Genomic DNA, 23,118 nt, shown 5'->3' on the forward strand with positions numbered 1-23,118 from the left:
CTGTACTTTATTTTCTGAGAGTGTGGTATTCCATCCACCGGAAGTGTTTAATTATTGACATGATCACAAAGCAGAGTTGCTGGAGTCAGCTCCCGACATCCATCAGCAATGATTGAGGCAGACAGGGGGGGGGCAACTTGTTCTTCTATTGCTCTGGCTGGTTGCCTTCTTCTGGGTGGCTTACTTTAAAGCTTAACCCAAGGCCGTTGGCACACGAGGCTCCTCTCACATTCTGCCACGTCCAAATTGCCCCCCGGGTCTGCCTGAGCAGAAAACCTGTCAGGAAATGGGAGCACAGTATGGTGGGTTCAGAGGCAGCCTCGGTCAGGGCCACGGGCAGAGGGGGGTAGAGCAGCCAAAAACTGTACCCAAGTAAAAGTACTGTTACTTCAGCATAATATGACTCGAGTAAAAGTAAAAAGTAGTCATCCAAATAATTACTTGAGTAAGAGTAAAAAAGTGCTTGGTGAAAAAACTACTCAAGTACTGAGTAACTGTTGAGTAACGTCTGATTTATTTGTTAACACAAGCATTCAATCAGACAGACAAAAATACTAAATAATCATCTTTAGGCAAATTAGAGTTCATCCAATTGATCAAATAAATTAAAATGAATTAATTAATTACAAAATAGCTTAAATTAAAAATTATCCAGGTAAATTCAAGAACTTCAATAAAGAATAAAAGAGACTTAGGAAATGTTTAAAACATATGTAACCCATATGTAACCTAAAAACAAACATTCACCTATCCATGGGGGAAAACGAGTTTAGGAAACTTAGCGCTACATGTTTCCTCAAGTTAGATGTTGAGTTTCTGCTGAAATGTGCGTTTGTTTTGGTTGACACAGAAGACACATAATGTAGCTGCTGTTTCTCACTCTTTGTAAGGTAAACATGCTTTCAGTATGAGGCCTCGTCTGCGTCTTCATTTCCCACCGTTGGTTCTGACATTTTTCATCTGTTTCTTTGTTTGTTTGCTACGACTGCTAATGCTAAAGCTAACCCGTCCCGCCGCTGAGATCGAGTACGGTCACGTGACCAGACTGCATGGCTGCGTCTGATTGGTGGAACACAGTCAGGTGGTAGAGCCTTTGGTGGAAGTCTCTCTCTCTGTCAGAATAAAACATTAAAATGAGGCGTACGCGGGGGGATAAAAATAATGAGGCGTAGAATACCAAAGAGGTAAGAAGAGAAGTAACCAGCTCATTGTAGCCTAATGTAGCGGAGTAAGAGGACAGCTTCTGCTGCACACATCTACTCAAGGAAAAGTAAAAAGTATAGAGATTTAAAACTACTCCTAGAAGTATAATGTTTTCAAAAACTTACTCAAGTAAATGTAACTCGTTACTACCCACCTCTGGCCACGGGTCACCTGTGTGTCTATGTGAGCGTGTTACCATCAGACCGGAGCTAAAGGCTGGCCTGCATAGATCAGCTGGTTCAGAAACTCACAGGCAGCTGAGTAGTACCTGGTTATTTTTAAAGGATGACCCTTAAACAAGTCATTTGAGGGGTATTATCTGAGTCTGTCTGCCTACCTGCAGCTGCACACCACGCGCTTATATTTCAGAACGAGTGCAGAAACAGGGTTTGGTGTTTGATAAGAAATTGTGCATCAAACGTGGAACTGAATCCAGGAAGCAGCGAGCTTAACGGCGCCGATGCACCGAAAGCCGGGGACAACAGCGAGGCTTTTCAGTCCAGTCAAAAGAATATTCAAGTTAAATGCGTCAACTATTTCTTTGTAACCAGCCTGGAGATCTGACTTCCCAGACTCTGAGCATTTTCATGAGGTTGCCAGGCAACCGACAAAGAGGCTGCCCAGAGAAGAAGATGATGATGTGGACAAATGGATGTAGTGAGAACCAGGAGATCCAGCCTGTAACTCCAGCTGCAGCTGTTTCATTCATCATGATGTCAAACGACTCTTCTGAAACAAGCCGATCCAGAAAGTCTGTTTCTATTCAACGTAACAGAACGATGAACACATCTGCAGGTTCACGAGCGATGCAGAGCCGACGGACGGTGATTGTAATCTTTTCTTTAGAATAAAGGGTGTTATGAAGCTGTTGGTGCTCGACCAAGACGGTTTGTTACCAGGGTGGAAGCCAAAGTTGCTAACAGTTTGAGGCCCAGGAATGTGCAGAAGAAGAAAGGTTTGTGCACCTCACCACATAGTTTTAAGTTGCACGCATTTTTTTAGCGTTGCTTTAAAGGGATAGTTCACCTCTTTTGACATGAAGCTGTGTAACATCCCATATCAGCAATATCATTTCTGAACATCTTCTTACCCCCTGCTGCGTCCTGTGAGCAGAGTTCCAGCCTCGTTTTGGTGTTGATGAAGGTAGTCCGGCTAGTTGGCTGGGGTTTAATAAATAAAGCGTTTTGCTTCTCAAAACAATATGCGTTCAAAAGAGATTTGAAATACCAGTAAAACAACACAATTTGCCGGTTCTGATCAGTGAAAAGTGTTTAAAAAAGTACAAGTTTAAGGATAAAATGGGTTCTTGGTGAAAAATGCAAACAAGAAATGAAAAATAACACGGTTTTGGTTGATGAAATAGAAGAAAATGATGAAAAATCAAACTCCACCCAATGACGAAGACAGGCCAAAGTGTCACATAAAGGTAAAAATGAAACAGTTATGTGCTGAATAACCATCTTAAAGGGACAGTTCGCCTCTTTTGACATGAAGCTGTGTAACATCCCATATCAGCAACATCATTTCTGAACATCTTCTTACCCCCTGCTGCGTCCTGTGAGCAGAGTTCCAGCCTCGTTTTGGTGTTGATGAAGGTAGTCTGGCTAGTTGGCTGGGGTTTAAAAAATAAAGCCTTTTGCTTCTCAAAATAATATGCGTTCATCAGAATAATACATTTGCATCACAAAATCGTTCTCCAGGAAAAAGTCAGACCTCACAATAGCTTGGCCCTATTTTCTCTCCCTTCGTATCACTGCCTGCTGCCGCCTGCCGACAGCCGCGCCTGTTACGGTGTTTGCTGCTCGGCCTGCACTTCGGTCTACACAGCAGGCAGTGATACGACGGGAGAGAAAATAGGGCCAAGCGATTGTGAGGTCTGACTTTTTCCTGGAGAACCATTTTGTGATGCAAATGTATTACTCTTTTGAACGCATATTGTTTTGAGAAGCAAAACGCTTTATTTTTTAAACCCCAGCCAACTAGCCGGACTACCTTCATCAACGCCAAAACGAGGCTGGAACTCTGCTCACAGGACGCAGCAGGGGGTAAGAAGATGTTCAGAAATGATGTTGTTAGTATGGGATGTCATACAGCTTCATGTCAAAAGAAGCGAACTGTCCCTTTAACATGTTTGCAGATTCGGGGGAACAGCCTGTTTACAGAAAAGATTCTAAAACATCTACATGTGCCAATGGCTCATGTAATTAGAAGCTTACCTACATCATTATTTATTCATCAAGAGTGGAAGCGTTAAGTCCCCTGACGCTTTGTGGTTAATAGGTTCAGCTGTTCCACATTTTAAATGTGATCTAATACGGTTCGTGCCACCTCAAACGATCATCTTCTTATCTTCTTATACAACAGGCCAGAGCGGTGGCTGCATGGGGACGAGCAAATGGGCCCCGTCTCAGGCCAGGAAACCGCTTAAACGATGGACATTAATGAAGAACTCCTTTTACCACAAGCTTCTTTTGTCTTGTAAATATTATTTCACCGCATGTTAAATCCTTTGAAATCTGCCTCGTGCTCCCAACGGGGGAAACTGAGATGCGTGTGTGTGAGAGAACAATGTTTTCAGCGTGGAGGTTAATGCGGTTATGTATTAACTGAGCGCATTAACGTTTGTCTGTCTGATGAAAAGCTGATGACCTTCCTACATAAATGAGATGAGTTTTAAAAACTACTTTGAATCTACAGTGAGCGTAACAATAGTCACCTTGAGTCTGTCGGCGTTCTGCCTCTTTCTTACAACCCACACGCAGACACGAAAATTCACAAATGTTGAAACACCTTTTGCGTCTAAATCCCTTTAACTAAACAGACGTGATGCAGGCGGATATAAGCCCGGGTGAGACGCGCTTTGTCCGGGTTCAGGATTGGACCCGAGGAGCACTTGAGGAGCGATGCATTCGAAATGCACAAAGAAAGTCAGAGGCTGCACATACACAGAAAGCACACAGATCAGATTGTTTGGTGTGAAAAGGAGCTGCCTTGTTGAGTTCACCAGCAAACATTTATGCAGTTTATTATGCTCGATCCGTGAAGGCTCAGTGGTTTTGTTCATCCAATCAGCAGCTGAGGAATCCTGGGTGGGTAGAGTAGTCAAAAATTGTATTGCGCTTTTTTTTAATATATATAATTTTTGGGCTTTTGTGCCTTTGATGGATAGGAAAGTTCAGAGAGACAGGAAGCAAGGGGGCAGAGAGAGGGGGAACAACATGCAGCAAAGGGCGAGACTCGAACCGGGGCCAGCTGCAGCGAGGACTATAGCCTCTGTACATGGGGCGCCTGCTCAACCCACTACGCCACAGACCACCCCTGTTTTATTATTTATTTTATTATTGTAAAAGTCTGTTGCTCACAGGCTTTTATTTTGTAAAAGTCTGCTGCTGTCTGCTGTGGAACAGGAAAAGAAAGTAATCGGCGGATCCACCAAACATGGAGAAGGGTACGGAACTTTTACTCGGCCATTTTCATGTTAAAGTTCTTCCAGACGGCGGAGTCGACAGAACCAAAGTCATCTGTAAACACTGCCAAGTTGAATTGTCTTCTCAGCGTAGTAGTTCCAGTCTAAAATATCACTTAAAGGCAAAACACACAACTGATAGCAGCAAGTCATTCAAGGAAACAGACAGTGGAGCGAGGCTTCTACATAAAAACTACAGAAAGATGCTGATGTTAAAAGTGTGTTTGCACAACAAATGTTATGGCACTTTCATTCATATGGCAGCACATTTAACATAAAACTAAATGCTAAAAGCTATACACTACTTTTGGATTCATTTTTGGATTCTGCGTACAAATGCGATTAATCGTGATAAATCAGGGAAATCATGTGATTTATTCAATTAAAAATGTTAATCGTTGCCCAGCCCTAATATTTATATTTATGTCCAATCAAAGAGTGTTGTGTTCACAGCGGATGATAAAACCTGGATACTGAGGCAGAGACGAGGAAGTAATTTCTTTCTAACTCCACATGCAGTCGAATTCACAAACTAATGACTAGATGAGAAGATAAATTAATCTAAAGCATGAACAAGATGACCTGATGGCCACAGCATAAACAATCTCACAGCATCGGTTTAATCTAATCATTGTAAATGATTAACTTTTATCCTCTCTGCCTTTTATGAGTCTTGAAAGTCTCACTAATTGTTATTGTTTTCTACCATTTAAAGTCTGTTCTGCAAACAGCAGGTGAGAATCTGTAAATAAGGCGGGTTTGACACTCTAAGAACACAAGAGCTCACAGGAGGAAAACGCATGTATTGGTTCTTTAATTAGTGTTGTTCTCCTCATCAGTCTGAAGTGTACAACACAACTAAAGCAAAGATTTTCCTCTTTGATTGCTAACAATGTCTTAATTAGGTAGTTTTACATTCACACATGACTCATTCCACAGAAGATTATGGCACTCTTATTATCCACATGTGACGTTTCCTCCTCCTACAGCGACAGGAAGGTCTGCCGATCACAGACAGATGTGTTAGCAGCTGATCGGTGATGCACAGAAAACATGGAGCATCTCAGAGTGTTTGCAGCATTTAGTTGTTATCAGCAGGCCTCAGGGTTTGGTGGCTGTGTTGTTTACGGATGTAGAAGGTGGTTTTGGATGGTCGAGGCTCAGCTGGACGAGCGGGCATTAATGTATTAATCACAAGGGCTGTGTTCGAATCCGCATACTACACACCACATACTACATACTACATACCACATACTACATACTACATACTACATACTACATACTTCCATACTGCATACTGATCGATCAGACAGTATGCAGAGCGTTTACCCACAATGCATTTCGCTCCTGCCCGAGCCGAAATCAGCCAGCCTGGAGCTGATTTCCCTTAAGCTCTAAACTCTGTAAACTTTAGCAACATTTGAAACATTTTCAGGTGAGAAAGTAGTCGTTTAGATCCCCAACGTGTTGAAAACCTGACAAAATACCGGCTGTTTACAATTTTGTTCCCACGAATTCAGCGCTACCAAAGCTAGCCGCAGTGAGCAACGCACTTCCGGTTATTTTCACAAAATAAAATACCCGTTGCCTTATATCATAGGGAAAGCCATTACCATACAATTGGTGCTTTTGTTTTGAAAACAGGAAGTGAACCTGCCCTCGTTGTAGCTAGCTTGAAACTGCCGTTTTGACAGGAAATGACGATCGGCGACGTCACGTTACGTTGCATCTTGGGTAGTTTGAGTATGAGTAGTAACCTCATGATGCATACCCAACATTTCAGAGAATCTAGTATGCATCCGGGAACTTCTCGCTGACTCAAACTCGCATACTAACTCAAAAAGTTAGTATGAGTAGTATGAGTAGTAGGAGAAGCATGCGGTTTCGAACACAGCCAGAGACAGCAATCAGGCACAGGTGAACATCATGAGAGCAATTAGTGGCAGAGCAAGGAGCAGACCAGGAAATGAGCAGATTCCAGGCAGCAACATTACAAAGATAGAGCACTGCTGGGTCAGTCTGTCAAAACGAACGCTGTTTCACGGAAAGTTTAAACAGACGAGACAGACAAAACTCTGCAGGCTCTGGCTGTTAAAGTCTGCTTTGTTTTCACACAGTCAGAGACGCTGCATCTGCGGACCTGTGGGAACAAACCGGCACACATGCACTTAACGAGTCTGAAATGTGCCTCTGCACCAGCCACACCTGGGATTTATTTCCAAATCAATCCTCAAACTAACTGCCAGCTGGAAAAGGTTGTGATGCGCTCGTGTGTTTCAGCACCTGCCAAGATGCTAGCTGCCACATTTCATGCCATAAGCATGTTTTTTTTTTTTCTGACACCCCATAAAGACGATCACCAGAAAACAGAGGTATATCATATAAGTCATAAGTTCAACCCTAACTCATCTCCACTGTGCCCTGAGAGTAAAATAGAAACCGGTAGTCTTACACATTGTTTGTGGCACTGTGGAAAAGTACAGCAGTTCTGGTGGGTCATTGAGCAAGAAATGAACAAGATTCTGTCTACTAATAGAAATAATGACAACTCATTTCTGCTACATGGCATATCTGATTGAGAAACCTTCACCAAACACTTGCTTTCTGTGCTAGAAATTGTATTCTTTTGACTTGGATAATGGATAAAGCCCCATCTAAGGCTCAATGGCAAAGGTGACACTCCAATATGTTGCTTTGGACTATCTGACGTGTAAATTACACAGCAAAGATGATGCTTTTTGTAAAACATGGGAACCCTTTTTGTCATATATTGGTTTGAATATCTCTGCCATTCTTGCAAGAAGGTTTGTATCATAACTGAGAATGACACCCTACCATTTAATTGATGTGTTTTTGTTTCTGTGTACCTTTCTTTGATCGTGTGAATGTATCATACATGGCAGTGTACTAGAGCTGGGCGAGTTAACTCATTATTATTGCGTTAACTTGTTAATTATTTAATATTTTATTGTGCATTAACGCAGGTTTTATTATTGTAAAGTCTGTTGCTCACAGGCTTTTATTTTATAAAAGTCTGTTGCTCACAGGCTTTTATTTTGTAAAAGTCTGCTGCTGTCTGCTGTGGAACAGGAAAAGAAAGTAATCGGCGGATCCACCAAACATGGAGAAGGGTACGGGACTTTTACTTGGCCATTTTCATTTTAAAGTTCTTCCAGACGGCGGAGTCGACAGAACCAAACTCATCTGTAAACTCTGCCAATATGCCGCTCATTGATTGGATGCGAGACTCCGGTTCTTCTCACAGATGTTTATTAACGCCACATCAACGACGTAGAACTAAATGTTCGAGTGAACAAAGTAAAAGACGACATTAGTTGTTGTAATCATTAAAGAAATAGCATTCTTAGCATCGTCGCTGGTACCAATAAATAATCAAAGTAATACTGGCCACTTTAGCTGCTTCTCAACCAGCGGCAGAGTCATTCCCCAGAGGCAATCTGCAGGGTCAGAACTAGGATTCTTTAACTTCCACTTCTCCTCTGCATCACATTCACACAGTTACAGCAAACACCACCAAGCATGGAGGAATAAAATAAAGAGAAACTAGCAGCTAACATCACCGCTACAGGTGTGAAGCTAACGGAGCTAACCGGCGCTACTTCCTGTTTTACTGGTTTCAACATAAAAGCACGTATTTCAAAATAAATTTAAAAAAAAAAAAACTCCTGCATTTACAGCCAAGTTGAATTGTCTTCTCAGCGTAGTAGTTCCAGTCTAAAATATCACTTAAAGGCAAAACACACAACTGATAGCAGCAAGTCATTCAAGGAAACAGACAGTGGAGCGAGGCTTCTACATAAAAACTACAGAAAGATGCTGATGTTAAAAGTGTGTTTGCACAACAAATGTTATGGCACTTTCATTCATATGGCAGCACATTTAAAATAAAGCTAAATGCTAAAAGCTATACACTACTTTTGGATTCATTTTTGGATTTTGCGTACAAATGTGATTAATCGTGATTAATCAGGGAAATGATGTGATTATTTAGATTAAAAATGTTAATCGTTGCCCAGCCTTACAGTGAACATCTGGTTTACTTTGCTTGCTTATCTTATTTATATGGGATGATTCCTGAATCTCTCGCCTGTATAAATTTAAATCTGAATCTAAATTTGGATGTGTATGTGAGCCAAATGTGTGTATGTTTGTTTTTGTCTTTTGAAAATTTAATAAACATATATACATTTTTTTAGAAACAGGTAAAAAGTACATATATACATATATATAAAAACATATATATATATATATATATATATATATATATAGAGAGAGAGAGAGAGAGAGAAAAAAACATAAATAGAAAAAAACATAACATAAATAGAAAAAAACAAAAAACAGAGGTGAAACGTGCTAGAATTGATGGATTGCAGTTATGTAAAAAGACATATTTTTAAGCCAATAAAATAACACATCCGTTAAGATTCCAGTTCCAGCTGTGGGAAACTGTAGGTAATTAATGCAGAAAGTCCCACATGACAAACACATGATGAGGCAGCTCCTCCATCTCATTCTCACATGTCTCCCTGATGCTTTAAGGTGGGATGCACCCGAAGGAGGAAGGGAAGGGGGTAAAAAAAAGGCCTGGAGGGAACCCAGGGAGGACCAGATGTCCAATAGAATCCATTGCTGCTCACGCACACGCGCTAAAAACAGCTGACGATACAACTGCAGATGGAGGTGGCGCACATGTTTTCACACAAATATGAGTACTCTGCGTTCTCATCAGTTACACATTTGGCACGTCTGCAGCATCTCTATTGATCCGTGACCATGGAAACCGACTGGCCGTTGCTATGGAGTGTGACGATGCCGAGGACGTGTACCGTTTTCATCTTTCTATTCATTTCCAGCTCAGACTTTTCTTTCTTGACAGAAAAATAGGGGGGGGGGGGGGGGGGCTTACTCACAATCTTCCCCCTTTTGTTTAATCTCTGGTCAGTCGATCATCTCCGTCCAGCCGCATCCTTTTTCCAATCAGACGCCGTGGACACAGAATAAGGAAGGAGGGAAAAATGTTCCTGCAAAGATGACAAGATGTAAGCGGATCAGAGGAGATGGAGTTTCTGTGAAAGTGTGACAGCTGGTGTGAGAGGATATGTGAGGGAAGGAAGGAGAGGGAGAGGAAAGGGGGGGCAAATTACGCCGAACTGAACAAAAAGACTAAGACGGGAGTCATGTGTCGGCCAGAAATCCACAAAATCCAGCTTCTTGTTTTGTTTTTTTCACACTGCGTCGTTAAATAAGGTGCAAAGGTCACTGAACGTCTTTCTGTACATCCGCAGGAAAAGATTCAGAGTCTAATTCATTCATTAATTCATTCATTTACCGTACATGCTTAATCCTGTTGAGGGATGTGGGGGAGCTGGAGCTGGAGCTGCCGTCAGACACGAGGCAGATTACACCCCGGGCAGGTCGCCAGGCCGGCCCAGACGCTGCTTCATCAGAGTTATAATAACACGTGTCCTACGCTGAACCTGAACAGACTTTTTACCGATAATATTATCACAATGTTGCTGAGTTGTTCAGGAACCCGTGAATGTCGCCCAATATTGTCCCCCCATGGATCCGTTCATACAGAACTGTCCCCAGGTTTGTGTCACTTTATTTATTTAGAATTCTGTAGGAATTAGGTGCAGCGATTTGCTGAAATGATATGATATGAAAGTTATCTCTACAAGACGAACAAACTGCGAACACATGTAAACACATATAAACGGGCGGGCTGGGGAGAAAAAGTGGCCTCGAAAACCATCGGTAAATGAACTCGTTATCTGGAGAAAACCATCAGAAAAAAGTTTATACGGACCACAGCCGCTCTGGGCTTCCGTAGAAGAGAAAATGGTAAAAACAACTCAGTTCAGTTGTGAGCAGCTTTAAAGTGAATCTCTGCTCTGAGCTCCTTTATCCTCCAGCACAGCCTGAACCTTCTCAGACGAGCTTTCTGTCCTTTCTTTAAGGAGTCTTCAGGAATAGTTCTCCAGGCTTCTTGAAGGACATCCCAAAGCTCTTCTTTGGATGTGGGCTGCCTTTTGTTGCGTTCTCTGCCAACATGATCCCACACTGCTTCAGTAATGTTGAGCTCCGGGCTCTGGGGAGGATTCATCCCTCCATCAGACCTGCTGCCACTGATTTTCAGCCCACTTCTTGTGTCCTTTGGCCCAGCTCAGCCTTTTCTCCCTGTTTCCCTTCCTTAAGAACGGCTTCCTGACAGCCACCCTTCCATGGAGCCCATTTCTGATCAGGCTTGGGCCAACAGCAGATGGATCAGCTGAAGGTCCAGATGCATCTCTCAGCTCCTGTGTCAGGTCTTTGCTGGATGTTTTCCTCTTTCTTAAGGACATCACTTTCAGATCCTGTTCATCTGCTGTAGATAGTTCTTTAGGCCTGACACTTCTTCTTCTGTCCTCCACTTGTCCAGTTTCCTCAAATGTTTTAAGGACACACTGCACACCATGCTGAGATATGCCAAGTTTTCAGCTAACAGCTCTTTGGGAATCACCTTGTTGCTGCAGAAATCCTGTTTTCTGTCTGTCACACTGTGTTATCTTTGCTGTTTTTCACACATGCAGCTAAAGAAATGTTAATGTTAATTATAATGGATGTCCATGGGAGCCGTTTCTGTAATCTGCCATTGCAGAAAAACTAAAAATCTGTAAAAACTGAAGTTTGTAGCTCAACAATGACATATCCCAGACCTAATAATCACCCATAGAATATTTTACTTTGCACTGCATACATTGAAAATATAGCAGTTTTTGTGTGTGTTTTAACAGAAATTGGTGTTTACCTCATATACACTGGTGTTTAAAGGGTTAATTTTTTTAAAATATTTTGAAAATACTGGCACCTAAAGGCTTAAAATTTGGTCTAAAAAGTTCAAATTGGCATCTAAAGGATTAATTTTTTTGAAAATAATTGAAAATTTGGTAGTTATCATCAGAACTGAAGTGGAAGAAAAGATTTATGAAAAACAAAATGGAAAAACATAGTAACATAGTATTTTGGGGATCATTTGTACGTCTCATTTGTTTCTATTTCTAGTATTTTTAGATTCTAACCTTCTCTTTCTCATCAAGATCTAGTTTTCTGTCCGCCGAAGTGCTTGTAGGTGCTAAAATACTGGAGTAATCCAGCTTTTCTCCACATCTCTGAGGTTGTGTTTAATGATCTTCTTCTGTGGATGAAGAAGATATGAAAAGAATGTGTTTCAAATACGATAGCTGATCTCATCTGTCAGCTGAGCTGAAAAATATTGGTCTACATGTTGCACCTTCTTGTTTATAACAGACTTTTCCTCTCATTCAAAGTGTTATTTTCCATCAGTCAACATCTGCCATTGATTTGCAGCTGTTTCAGATTAGGATGCAGGTATCAGTCTCATTCTTCTGTGTTTTTTTGGCAGATTCCCGAGCGGACCGCGCTGACAGGCGGAAGCTCTTCAGACACTACACAGTGGGCTCCTACGACAGCTTTGATGCCTCCAGGTATGATCTTGCACTCTAAAACCTTTCTAAAATCCTATAAAATGCACTTTATGTATGTATGTATGAAATAATCCCCTCAAGAGGACAAACTTTCAATCTCTTATGTCGTGTTTTCTATCCATCTTTTGGTTTATCTGGTCTAAATATATTCTATCCGTGGAAATTTACTGTATACCTGCAAATACAAAGTCTACACACTGACCTAGTTTTGCTCTTTATCCTGATAATCTTCTATCTTTTTGGTGTAAAAAAAACCTTTTCCCCTGAAAGCTGCTGTAGCGAAAGATGCAGATGTGAGATGCAGTTGTGTCCTCTCAGCGACTGCAAGAGAAGCGTTCTGTCTAATGCTGCCTGACACTGAATCCCAAAGTCTTTACCCTCTTCTTTTCTAAAGTTATTCTCCTCATTCGTGCCTCCTCCTTTCTCCTGTCGCATCCACTTCAGTGAATGCTTCATGTACAGGAATCTGAAGCTGAATTAGAAATGGAGATAGCTGTGTACTCCTCTGGTTGTCGGAAAAAAGAAGACATAGAGTTTAATGTTGTCTTCATTGTGGACAAATCCCATTTAAAGAAGCAGTCAGACCGTTAGCTGACTGTTAGCTGACCATTAGCTAACTGTTAGCAGACTGTTAGCTGACTGTCAGCTGACCGTTAGCTGACTGTTAGCTGACCGTTAGCAGACTGTTAGCTGACTGTCAGCTGACCGTTAGCTGACCGTTAGCTGACTGTTAGCTGACTGTTAGCTGACCGTTAGCTGACTGTTAGCTGACCGTTAGCAGACTGTTAGCTGACTGTTAGCTGACTGTTAGCTGACTTTTAGCTGACTGTTAGCTGACTGTTAGCTGACTTTTAGCTGACTGTTAGCTGACTGTTAGCTGACTGTTAGCCGACCGTTAGCAGACTGTTAGCTGACTGTTAGCTGACCGTTAGCTGACTGTTAGCTGACTGTTAGCTGACCGTTAGCAGACTGTTAGCTGACTGTCAGCTGACTGTTAGCTGACCGTTAGCAGACTGTTAGCTGACTGTCAGCTGACCGTTAGCTGACTTTTAGCTGACTGTTAGCTGACTGTTAGCTGACCGTTAGCTGACTGTTAGCTGACTGTTAGCTGACTGTTAGCTGACCGTTAGCAGACTGTTAGCTGACTGTCAGCTGACCGTTAGCTGACTTTTAGCTGACTGTTAGCTGACTGTTAGCTGACCGTTAGCTGACTGTTAGCTGACTGTTAGCTGACTGTTAGCTGACCGTTAGCAGACTGTTAGCTGACTGTTAGCTGACTGTTAGCTGACTTTTAGCTGACTGTTAGCTGACTGTTAGCTGACTGTTAGCCGACCGTTAGCAGACTGTTAGCTGACTGTTAGCTGACCGTTAGCAGACTGTTAGCTGACTGTTAGCTGACCATTAGCTGACTGTTAGCTGACTGTTAGCTGACTGTAAGCTGACTGTTAGCTGACTGTTAGCTGACTGTTAGCCGACCGTTAGCAGACCGTTAGCTGACCGTTAGCTGACTGTTAGCTGACTGTTAGCAGACTGTTAGCTGACTGTTAGCTGACCGTTAGCTGACCGTTAGCTGACTGTTATTTATTTATATACAGAAATACAGGTAAATAAAAACATCAATCAGGTAATTTTAGCTAAAAGTAAGATTGGTATAACTATAACAGGTAATTTGAGTAAACTAACAAAAGCTAACAAACATGGATAAACCTTCCTCTAAGAGGAAGCATTTAAAAATATAGCTAATAACAGAATGGTTGATATAATGAATGATAACAAATCTTTAATATATGAATATAAGTTCGCCTCCTAGTGAAGCATTAATAAGATCAGAAACATGGATAAGCTTTCCTCTAAGAGGGAGCATTTAAAAAGCCGTTCAATGGTCCATAAATTAAAGGGGACTTGGGTAAAAAACTTTCATCTGAGAGGAAATATTAAGGTTTATATACAGAGATAATAGGTCTTAATAAACCATTTGAATAAGTTTTCATTAATAAGAGGAGTCATGTGACGTAAACAAATTCCCGTAGATGACTGCACAGATATTTATTTTATTACATTTTCCCCATAACCCAGTTAATTACATGAAGGTATATGGGTCTATGTTCATTTTAGGAATGAAATACAGTTTATTTGGATTGGAAGCAGTTTGTGTTGTGGCCTGGGATCAGTCTATCCCCCCCGCTTGCCCATAGCAAAAACCGGCCCTGATTCAGAAGGTGTTCGCATGGCTCGTACTGCAGATCAGATACCAGTTTAATCCCTGTTAGCATTTAAAACCTTTACGTGTCAGATGATTTGTGTCAGAGAACCAAACAAGTCCATAAAACAACTCAGCTGTTAACCATCACGATGAGCAAACCCGCTGACTGCAGTCCTGCTTAAAAACTGCCCGCGGCCGCGTAAATTAGACACAAACTGCAGGCTAACCCCTAATCTTACAAGAATCTTTCTTCAATTTTAAATTTCACTTTTGTTTTGAGTCACTGTTAACTTCCACTTTCATTTCCTGTTAGGTTTGATTTAGGCACCTAAACCACTTGGTTGGGTTTGTGCATTAGAACTTCTTTGTTAGGTTTAGGGAAACATCCTGGCTGGCTGTAAAATAGACCCACAGGAGGAAAAACTATCCTCAGCACCAGTATGAGGATTTTCTTTTGGTTGTTATCCATTTTTTTTTTTTTACCAAAAACAAGTACAACACACATGCTATAACTGGTCAGTATCCTCACTTTATGTATTTTCCAAAGAAGGTAAATGTTTTGGTCTTATTCAGTCTTCTGGCAAAATTGTGTCACAACATTAAAATCGTTGTGTCGTGCAGATGATCACAAATTGTGGGGTTTTTTTTGTTGGATATTCAAAGTTATGTATTTAAGTTTAACAGCTTTAACAGCTTAGGGATCGGACTCACTAGCCAAAACAATGGAGATTATTATGCAGTTTTAACCCTTACCAAGTGGATTTCAGCGCCTAAACCTAACCACGTAATCATTACATCCCATTCTTTACCACATACCTTTCAATAACTATCCTTTTTAGTTATTTTTGTGTTTATATGCAGATAAGATTCAGTCAGTTAAGTTCCCAGATCCCTTTTGCAACTTACTGAAGTTAAGCAAATGTCTCTTTTTTTTTTATCACGACAGCAAACGACACTAATGACAAACTGGGAGAGAAAATTGACAGTAATTGATATGTAGTTGCCCTTTCTGTAAATATCAGGTCCAGGCTGTAAAATCTAAAGAGTTGAAATGTGTGGCGAAGGACACTTTGATATTTCCTCATTACTCTGCAGGATCTTCTCGGGTTGTAGGTTTTATTTATGTTTTGTCCTCCAAGTCCTCAATCTGGGTCAAGGTGACCAATCTCCCCCATCTGTCACATCACAGGGGGTGAAGAGTAGTTGGCTGAGACTGAGGAGATCCAAGGGAGATCTCAGCTGGAAATGAAACTTTGACCTGAAATTAGTCTGAGCCCTGACAGCTTCAGTTTTTGCCTCCTAATGGAACAATCTATGTCATAACTGATATTCGCCCTCATCCTCAAAGACTGAGATGTTGCTCTTTTTCCTTTCATGGAAGCTGACTTTTCTGAGGCACTCACATCAAGTCACGCTGTGCTCTTTAAAAATTGATGTGTGTTTTTTAACTGGTGCCGTTGAATTCTGCATGAGTCGGAAAGGAGTTTTCCTGCTCTGTGTGTTTATGGGCGGGAAGAAGGTGCCACGCAAATTAAACTAGCAGATACTGAATGTTAAGCTGCAGCTAGCACCGAATTATTACTGACAGACCCCTTTGTGGAGCAGAGCAATCCTGATACGTTCCTTTTTTAAATAATCCCTTCACGGAGCTCCATTGTTCAAAGCCAGGATGTAAAAATAGGGCGTGTTTGATTGGATAATGAATCCGTTTGAATGAGGTCGACACATGTCCAACGTACACTTGATGTATTTGTTTTCTATCCCTTTTTCTCTAATATAACACCAAGAAGTGTCGTCTGAATCATTAGAAGAACATACAGGACAGGTTTGGGTTTCAGTTCTTTGGTTTTTTGTCATCTTGGTTAAAAAAATAAACAGTTTAGTCATTTTTTGGGTTTTTACAAAGACCAGATTTGGTCGATTGGAGCAGGAATCGAACCACGATCTCAACCCATTGATCCAGCCTGAAGCTTTGAACCTCGTCAGGTAGCTAAAACATCCAGAGAAAAAAGGAGGTATTCAGTCAGTGGGGTCACATGACATTGAAAGGATCAGATTATTGGCTAAATTACAATCAGAATGAGCTGAGCAAGGGTAATTCTCCTTGGATATCTGGCGGTGAATGAATGGGATCAGAGGCACAAAGCGTGTCATACCCCGGTATGATAGGTGGCGCTGTACCCATTCCAGCTGTTGCTAATAGAGCCACTTCCTGTTGACCTCTTCACCACCAACAACAACAACAAACTCAGGCATTGGAGAAAGATGGAGAACGCAGAGCCAGATGAAGCTACGTCCCTCTACATTTGCTCTGTGATGAGCTTGTGACAGTTATCAAAAGTATTTCATTAAAAAAAACAATACAACAAAATTCTGGGGTGCCAGTCAGGTATCCCTCCTGACAAATAGGATCATTTAATCGCAATACTTTTCGTCTATTAACGGCCACATAAGGAGCGAACACACAAAGGTGTCGACCTTTAATTGGTTAAATGACAACCAAACAAAAAAACAAAAAAAAACAAAACAAAACAAAAATGAACAATCACGTCCTTAGCGAGGAGAAATAAAAAGCAACGTCTTTACGTGTCTCCTCAAAGGAGGTACAGACTCTGGCACAACTCTTCCACCCGCTCCACAGCAAGAGAGTGTAGAATTCAGATGATAGGTATATGGAAATATGAGATGGTTCCTTCGTTTCTGTGCGGAGTTTCAGTGTTGAGGGATTTAACAGCCTCAGCGCTGTGCCAAAAATAAGAGTTTTTTTATCTTGTCCGCTTGTGACAGTATGTTTGTCCGACTCGCGCGTCAAAAGTAAACTGCCATTTAAAAAGATAAATGAGGCGTCAACTTAAACAAGGACCACTCAGGTGAGTACACGACCACGCTTGGGGCGTGTTCGTAATGGCAAATAAAAAAAAAGAAAACAATAAGAGAAACAAAAACTGTGCAACACAGCTCCAGAATGAAGCGGGTTGTCACAAGCTGCTTGTTGCACAAACTCGATGCCCAACGGAGCATTCTCCATCGCTTTGTTTGTTTCTTTCTGACGGCGACAACAACAGGAATATCGTCTCCTTTGACTTCCGGGTCACGACCCCGGGAAAACATCTGGAGCATGCGCAGAACGCAAAGTCTGATTCACCACGTGCTTCAGCGTCTACAAGCAGGTTTAGAGTGACTTTCAGCCCAGTTATCTCGGGGTCTGAATCCCATCCGATCCAGTTCTTAGTCAGATTAAGGTGTCTACATGCACTTAATAACTCAGTCTGATTGTAATTTAGCCAATAATCCGATCCTTTCAGAGCCATGTGACCCCACTGAGGGAAGCTAAATCAGATCAGACTTAGCTTGACTTACGCAGATGAAAAACTCAGATGTTCGGTTATGTGTGGAAGGTTTTTTTTGCGAAAACGAGGTAATGTGGATACAAATTATTTTGTAAACGGAGGGGGGGAAATATTCGGTTTTAAAAATACCCGGCTACATGTGTACATAGCCTTAGTGACAAAAAAAGAGCTTAGATTGATCTATTTTACCATCCGCATGACAGCTGACGGCTTACGAACGGTCCTGCTGTGCAGAGCTGATGTTTGTAATCCAGTCAGAAAGTTGTGCTCATCAGAATTTGTTGTGCAACACAGCCTGTGGGATGCAGTTCAACACCGCCCCGTCATAGATGGTGCAGTTTTCTGTAAATTCAATCGCCTTCTTCTCACGGGTTGTGTCTGCGTTTAAAGAAAAAGAAAGAAAGAAAGAAACATGCTACCTTTTGATATAGAAATGACACAAGTTTTCTCCTTTTCCAACTGGCTGTGTGAGGTTCAGAGGAAATCCAGATGTGGACTTTCATACATGATGCATCAGCTCTCTAAATGCTGATGATGCTGGTGCCCGAGGAGTTGTTGCTCAGTCGCGGGGCACAAACGTGTGCTGGCAGAGGGAATGAACCAGTGACTTCAGAGTACTCTGCGGTGTTTGGAGCGAGCCATTAACAGGTCAGAGGTCTCCGTCCGCGATGACGGACTGTTTGACTTGCACGGTTTCCTCCGTGCGCCACCGGTCATGTACTGAAGGAGCGTAAAGGGACAGTTTGCCTCTTTTGACATGAAGCTGTGTAACATCCCATATCAGCAACATCATTTCTGAACATCTTCTTACCCCCTGCTGCGTCCTGTGAGCAGAGTTCCAGCCTCGTTTTGGTGTTGACGAAGGTAGTCCGGCTAGTTGGCTGGGGTTTAAAAAATAAAGCGCTTTGCTTCTCAAAACAATATGCGTTCAACAGAGTAATACATTTGCATCACAAAATGGTTCTCCAGGAAAAAGTCAGACCTCCCAATCGCTTGGCCCTATTTTCGCTCCCTTCGTATCACTGCCTGCTGCCGCCTGCCGACAGCCGCGCCTGTTACGGCGTTTACTGCTCAGAAGCAGGGGACTGCTCGGTCTGCACTTCGGTCTACACAGCAGGCAGTGATACGAAGGGAGAGAAAATAGGGCCAAGCGATTGGGAGCTCTGACTTTTTCCTGGAGAACCATTTTGTGATGCAAATGTATTACTCTGTTGAACGCATTGTTATGATGCCCTGATCTGCCCTATTAGGACATCACCTGTTTTGTCTTAGTTCCTTACACACTTATTTGTTTTCTAAATTGTCTTCCCATCTGTCTCGGAACCTAACTTACTGCACTTACTCTAGCACTAGTTATGATCTTAGCTGTTTGGTTCTGGAAGGAAATGCACTTATGACCTGAAGTTCTTTTGCCTACCGATGTTGAACGCACTGATTGTAAGTCGCTTTGGATAAAAGCGTCTGCAGAATGACCGTAATGTAATGTAATGTAATGTAATGTAATGTAATGTAATGTGTTGGATTCGAGGCGTAAGGACAAGAATGCGGACTATGAAAACAAAACATGATCATGGAAAAACAAAAGACTTAACTTATCTCCACTTGGCGTGGCGTGGCGTGGCGTGGCGTGGCGTGGCGTGGCGTGGCGTGACGTGGCGTGGCGTGGCGTGGCGTGGCCTGGCGTGGCGTGGCGTGAAGGGTGAATGTGCAAGGCGCAAGGATCTCACCCAGACTGTGAGAAAACAGGGAACCTAAATACTGAATGAGTGCAGGTGACGTGAGTGAAAGTAATGACCTGAACATGGGGAGAGAGGGAAAAACAATGGCAAAACTAAAACTAAACATGAGCTAGGAAACTAAAGACTAAACACCAAGGCATGAGAAACTAAAACATGATAAAACACAAAACTAAGAACTAAAAACAAGGCGCAAAACCCCATGTTGGTGCCAAAACAAGGCTGGAACTCTGCTCACAGGACGCAGCAGGGGGTAAGAAGATGTTCATAAATGATGTTGCTGATATGGGATGTTATACAGCTTCATGTCAAAACAGGCGAACTGTCCCTTTAATGACCACCTCTGACCACTGTGCCTTTGAACCAGACCTCCAATAACACGTCTCATGTGAGCAGGATAAGACAGATATCTGAGGCGGCCCGTGCGCTGCACAGCGCGCCGCTCCTCTTGCCTATAAATACCCCGCGGCCGCCCACGTTAAAGCCCAGACTGCGCTAGCTTACGCCTGCGTTCCATCCCATGCAGCTTATTGAGCGGCACGGCGATCATCCTGCACGCTCAGCTCTGTTTCAGTCTGTCCTCCTCCTCTCGTCACTTGTTGAACGAGATGACACCCTCCGATAAACTCTTCTCTGCGCTGCGCTGACCTATGGAAGTGGCCACGGTGTCAGATTTGGATGATTGAGCTGCGATTAGCAGCCAATAAGTCAGAGGATGTGTGTGTGTGTGTGTGTGTGAGGGAATGCTGTGAGATAACCTTCAGTGTGTCAGCAGTGCTGGCCTCCTTCCTCTCTAGACAGATTGCGTTGCTAAGGGAACTGTTGCTAGGATGGCAGTCGCGGGCTCTCTCTCTCCTTCTTTACCCTGCCCTCTCTCTGTCTTTTCTTTCTCATCCCACGTGTCTATTCAGTGTAATCCTTGCACCTAATATAAGCTGAATGATGCACCCTCACAGCGGCCGCCTCGAGCTCGGAGAGGCAAAATTTGACTTTTGCTCCTCTTCGGCCAGTTTCATCATCACAACCCGCCGCAGCAGGCTCGGGCCGTGATGGCGGCAGGAAATCAGACGCGCGGAATGTACCATTTTACGCGCGTATATATTCCAGAAAAAGGCGATTAGTGGGAGGGTGTAGTTATGGTGAGCACGCTTGGAGCTAAAGAGAAGATGTCAGTTGAGACGGCTCACTGCTGAGTCAGGATTAGAGGCTCCCCGTCCTTTTGGGGGGACGCTGCTCCTCAGACACAGCTGCATCACGTTAGATTAGGCCCGGCAGCCACAGCTGTTATCAGATTCTATGCATATCTACTAATGATGAAAAGAGGGGTCCACTTTTTTATTTATCCATGTTATTAAAGGGACAGTTCGCCTCTTCTGACATGAAGCTGTATGACATCCCATATCAGCAACATCATTTCTGAACATCTTCTTACCCCCTGCTGCGTCCTGTGAGCAGAGTTCCAGCCTCGTTTTGGTGTTGATGAAGGTAGTCCGGCTAGTTGGCTGGGGTTTAAAAAATAAAGCGTTTTGCTTCTCAGAACAATATGCGTTCAACAGAGTAATACATTTGCATCACAAAATGGTTCTCCAGGAAAAAGTCAGACCTCACAATCTCTTGGCCCTATTTTCTCTCCCTTCGTATCACTGCCTGCTGCCGCCTGCCGCGCCTGTTAAGCTGGATTTACAGTTGGCGCGTCGCTCACGGAGCAGCCGACCCGTGACGTCAAAATGACGTTTCAGACCTGGCGCTTTGCCTTGAAAAGACGGCGCAGCACGTTGTCGTGCACGTGCCGATTTTTTTGTAACTCGGCTGCAATGAGAATGACGAACCGGATGGACCGTTGTGAGACCGGCTCAGTGAGGAGGTGTGTTTATACAGCACCTGTGCGACACTGCAGGGAAACAGCACAGGGAGCAACGTAAACTCCCAAAACTGTTGGACAGAGATTGGCAGAACTTTGGGGAAAGAGGGAGAGTTCTGTAAGAATGTGTGGAAGAAGCTACGGGACAGATACGTGAAGGCAAAGAAGAGGGCAGAGACTCAAAGTGGTGATGCCGGGGGCTTCAGACCTTCCCCTCTATTAACTGAACCGTCTTGGCTCACGAACTTCGTGAAACACAGAAACACACGAAGCATTTCATCTCCCAGATACTGCAGCAGCATCATTGGTGACAGTCTTCCTGCTCTTCATTGTTTTCTTCTCCACTTTCATGGTTGTGGAGTAGCGGTAACCTTCACGTAGCAGCGCCACCTCTGTGACGGAGAAAACTGCAACGACTCGCGCCACCGTATATACCTGGCACGAAATCGTGACATCATCAACACCGCTCATGCTAGAGCCTTTACGGTGTTTGCTGCTCGATCTGCACTTCGGTCTGCACTTCGGTCTGCACAGCAGGCAGTGATACGAAGGGAGAGAAAATAGGGCCAAGCGATTGTGAGGTCTGACTTTTTCCTGGAGAACCATTTTGTGATGCAAATGTATTGTTGAACGCATATTGTTTTGAGAAGCAAAACGCTTTATTTTTTAAGCCCCAGCCAACTAGCCGGACTACCTTCATCAACACCAAAACGAGGCTGGAACTCTGCTCACAGGACGCAGCAGGGGGTAAGAAGATGTTCAGAAATGATGTTGCTGAAATGGGATGTTACACAGCTTCATGTCAGAAGAGGCGAACTGTCCCTTTAAAGGAGATCCCTTTAAAGCACTAGTGACTTTTATTTGAAAATTGCGCAATGGAGCACCTGCTCAACAAGTTGAACTAACACACTCAAGTTCCAATAATCCATTTACCTCTAAAATCAGCCATGATTTCCAAATGTAGTTTGCTTCCAGAATGAGCAGCAGCTTCAGGACCCCATGACCCTGCAGGGCATTTATTTTCTGAGTTAGTTATGATGAAAAGCCGGTGGTTGGTCTGTCTCTGCTGTATTTTCACTGCGTCAGACTTTAATCCTTCCACGTTTCGTAGCTTGTTGCATTAGCTTCATATCTGACAGTGACAGAGATCATTCCGCCCGCCTGTTTCAGGGCATAAATTTAGTAAAGCTCTCAACAAAACAGCTTTAACAAACAACACAGGTCTGCATGGTCTGAGCTCTTCTGCCATCTTACTCAGAAAGTGGACTGAAGACAAGTTTTGGTGCAATGTGTTGGTTTCCTTAGCTAGGAAATAGTTTTTGAATTGGCTCTATATGAATGAATTGGATTATTTTATAAATAATTAGGATTACAATGAATTGAATTCCAATTGGCTTGAATTGGACTTTATTATTTAAGTGCCTTGAGATGACATTTGTTGTATTTGGCGCTATATAAATAAAACTGAATTGAATTGAAATTGAATAGAAATGTGTAAACTTTCCTCCATAAACTAACTTATTTTTGCCCCCCCCCCCGCTAGTTTATATAGAATTGAATGCAGATTTATTGTCCATCCTTTTGCATGCTGTGATGCTAATCTGATGTTTAGTGAAACACAGTATTCCTGTAAGAAAAAAGATGGAATTAATTTGCACTCAAAAGTTTCTTTTAACTTCTATCCGATGAACAAAAATATCTGAGCAGCGTTTCTTTCTGTCTAAAAGTGCGTTTTCAGTCGTTTCTTAGGAACAATTTCCACTTGTTTTCAGTTTATTGTAAAAAGAAAAG

At 42.6% G+C, this 23,118-nt stretch overlaps 1 protein-coding gene across 5 annotated transcripts in view; it reads left to right on the forward strand.

The window, feature by feature from the left end:
- Positions 1 to 23,118, forward strand: part of shank2b (SH3 and multiple ankyrin repeat domains 2b) — a 386,266-nt gene that overhangs the window by 274,495 nt on the left and 88,653 nt on the right. For all 5 annotated transcript variants that reach the window (XM_075468229.1, XM_075468249.1, XM_075468215.1 and 2 more), the window contains one exon: positions 12,096 to 12,177. In XM_075468229.1, coding sequence (XP_075324344.1) covers positions 12,096 to 12,177 — 82 coding nt within the window. The remainder of the gene's footprint in view (positions 1 to 12,095; positions 12,178 to 23,118) is intronic.

This window comes from Odontesthes bonariensis, chromosome 1, assembly GCF_027942865.1.
Source record: "Odontesthes bonariensis isolate fOdoBon6 chromosome 1, fOdoBon6.hap1, whole genome shotgun sequence".
NCBI lineage: Eukaryota > Metazoa > Chordata > Actinopteri > Atheriniformes > Atherinopsidae > Odontesthes > Odontesthes bonariensis.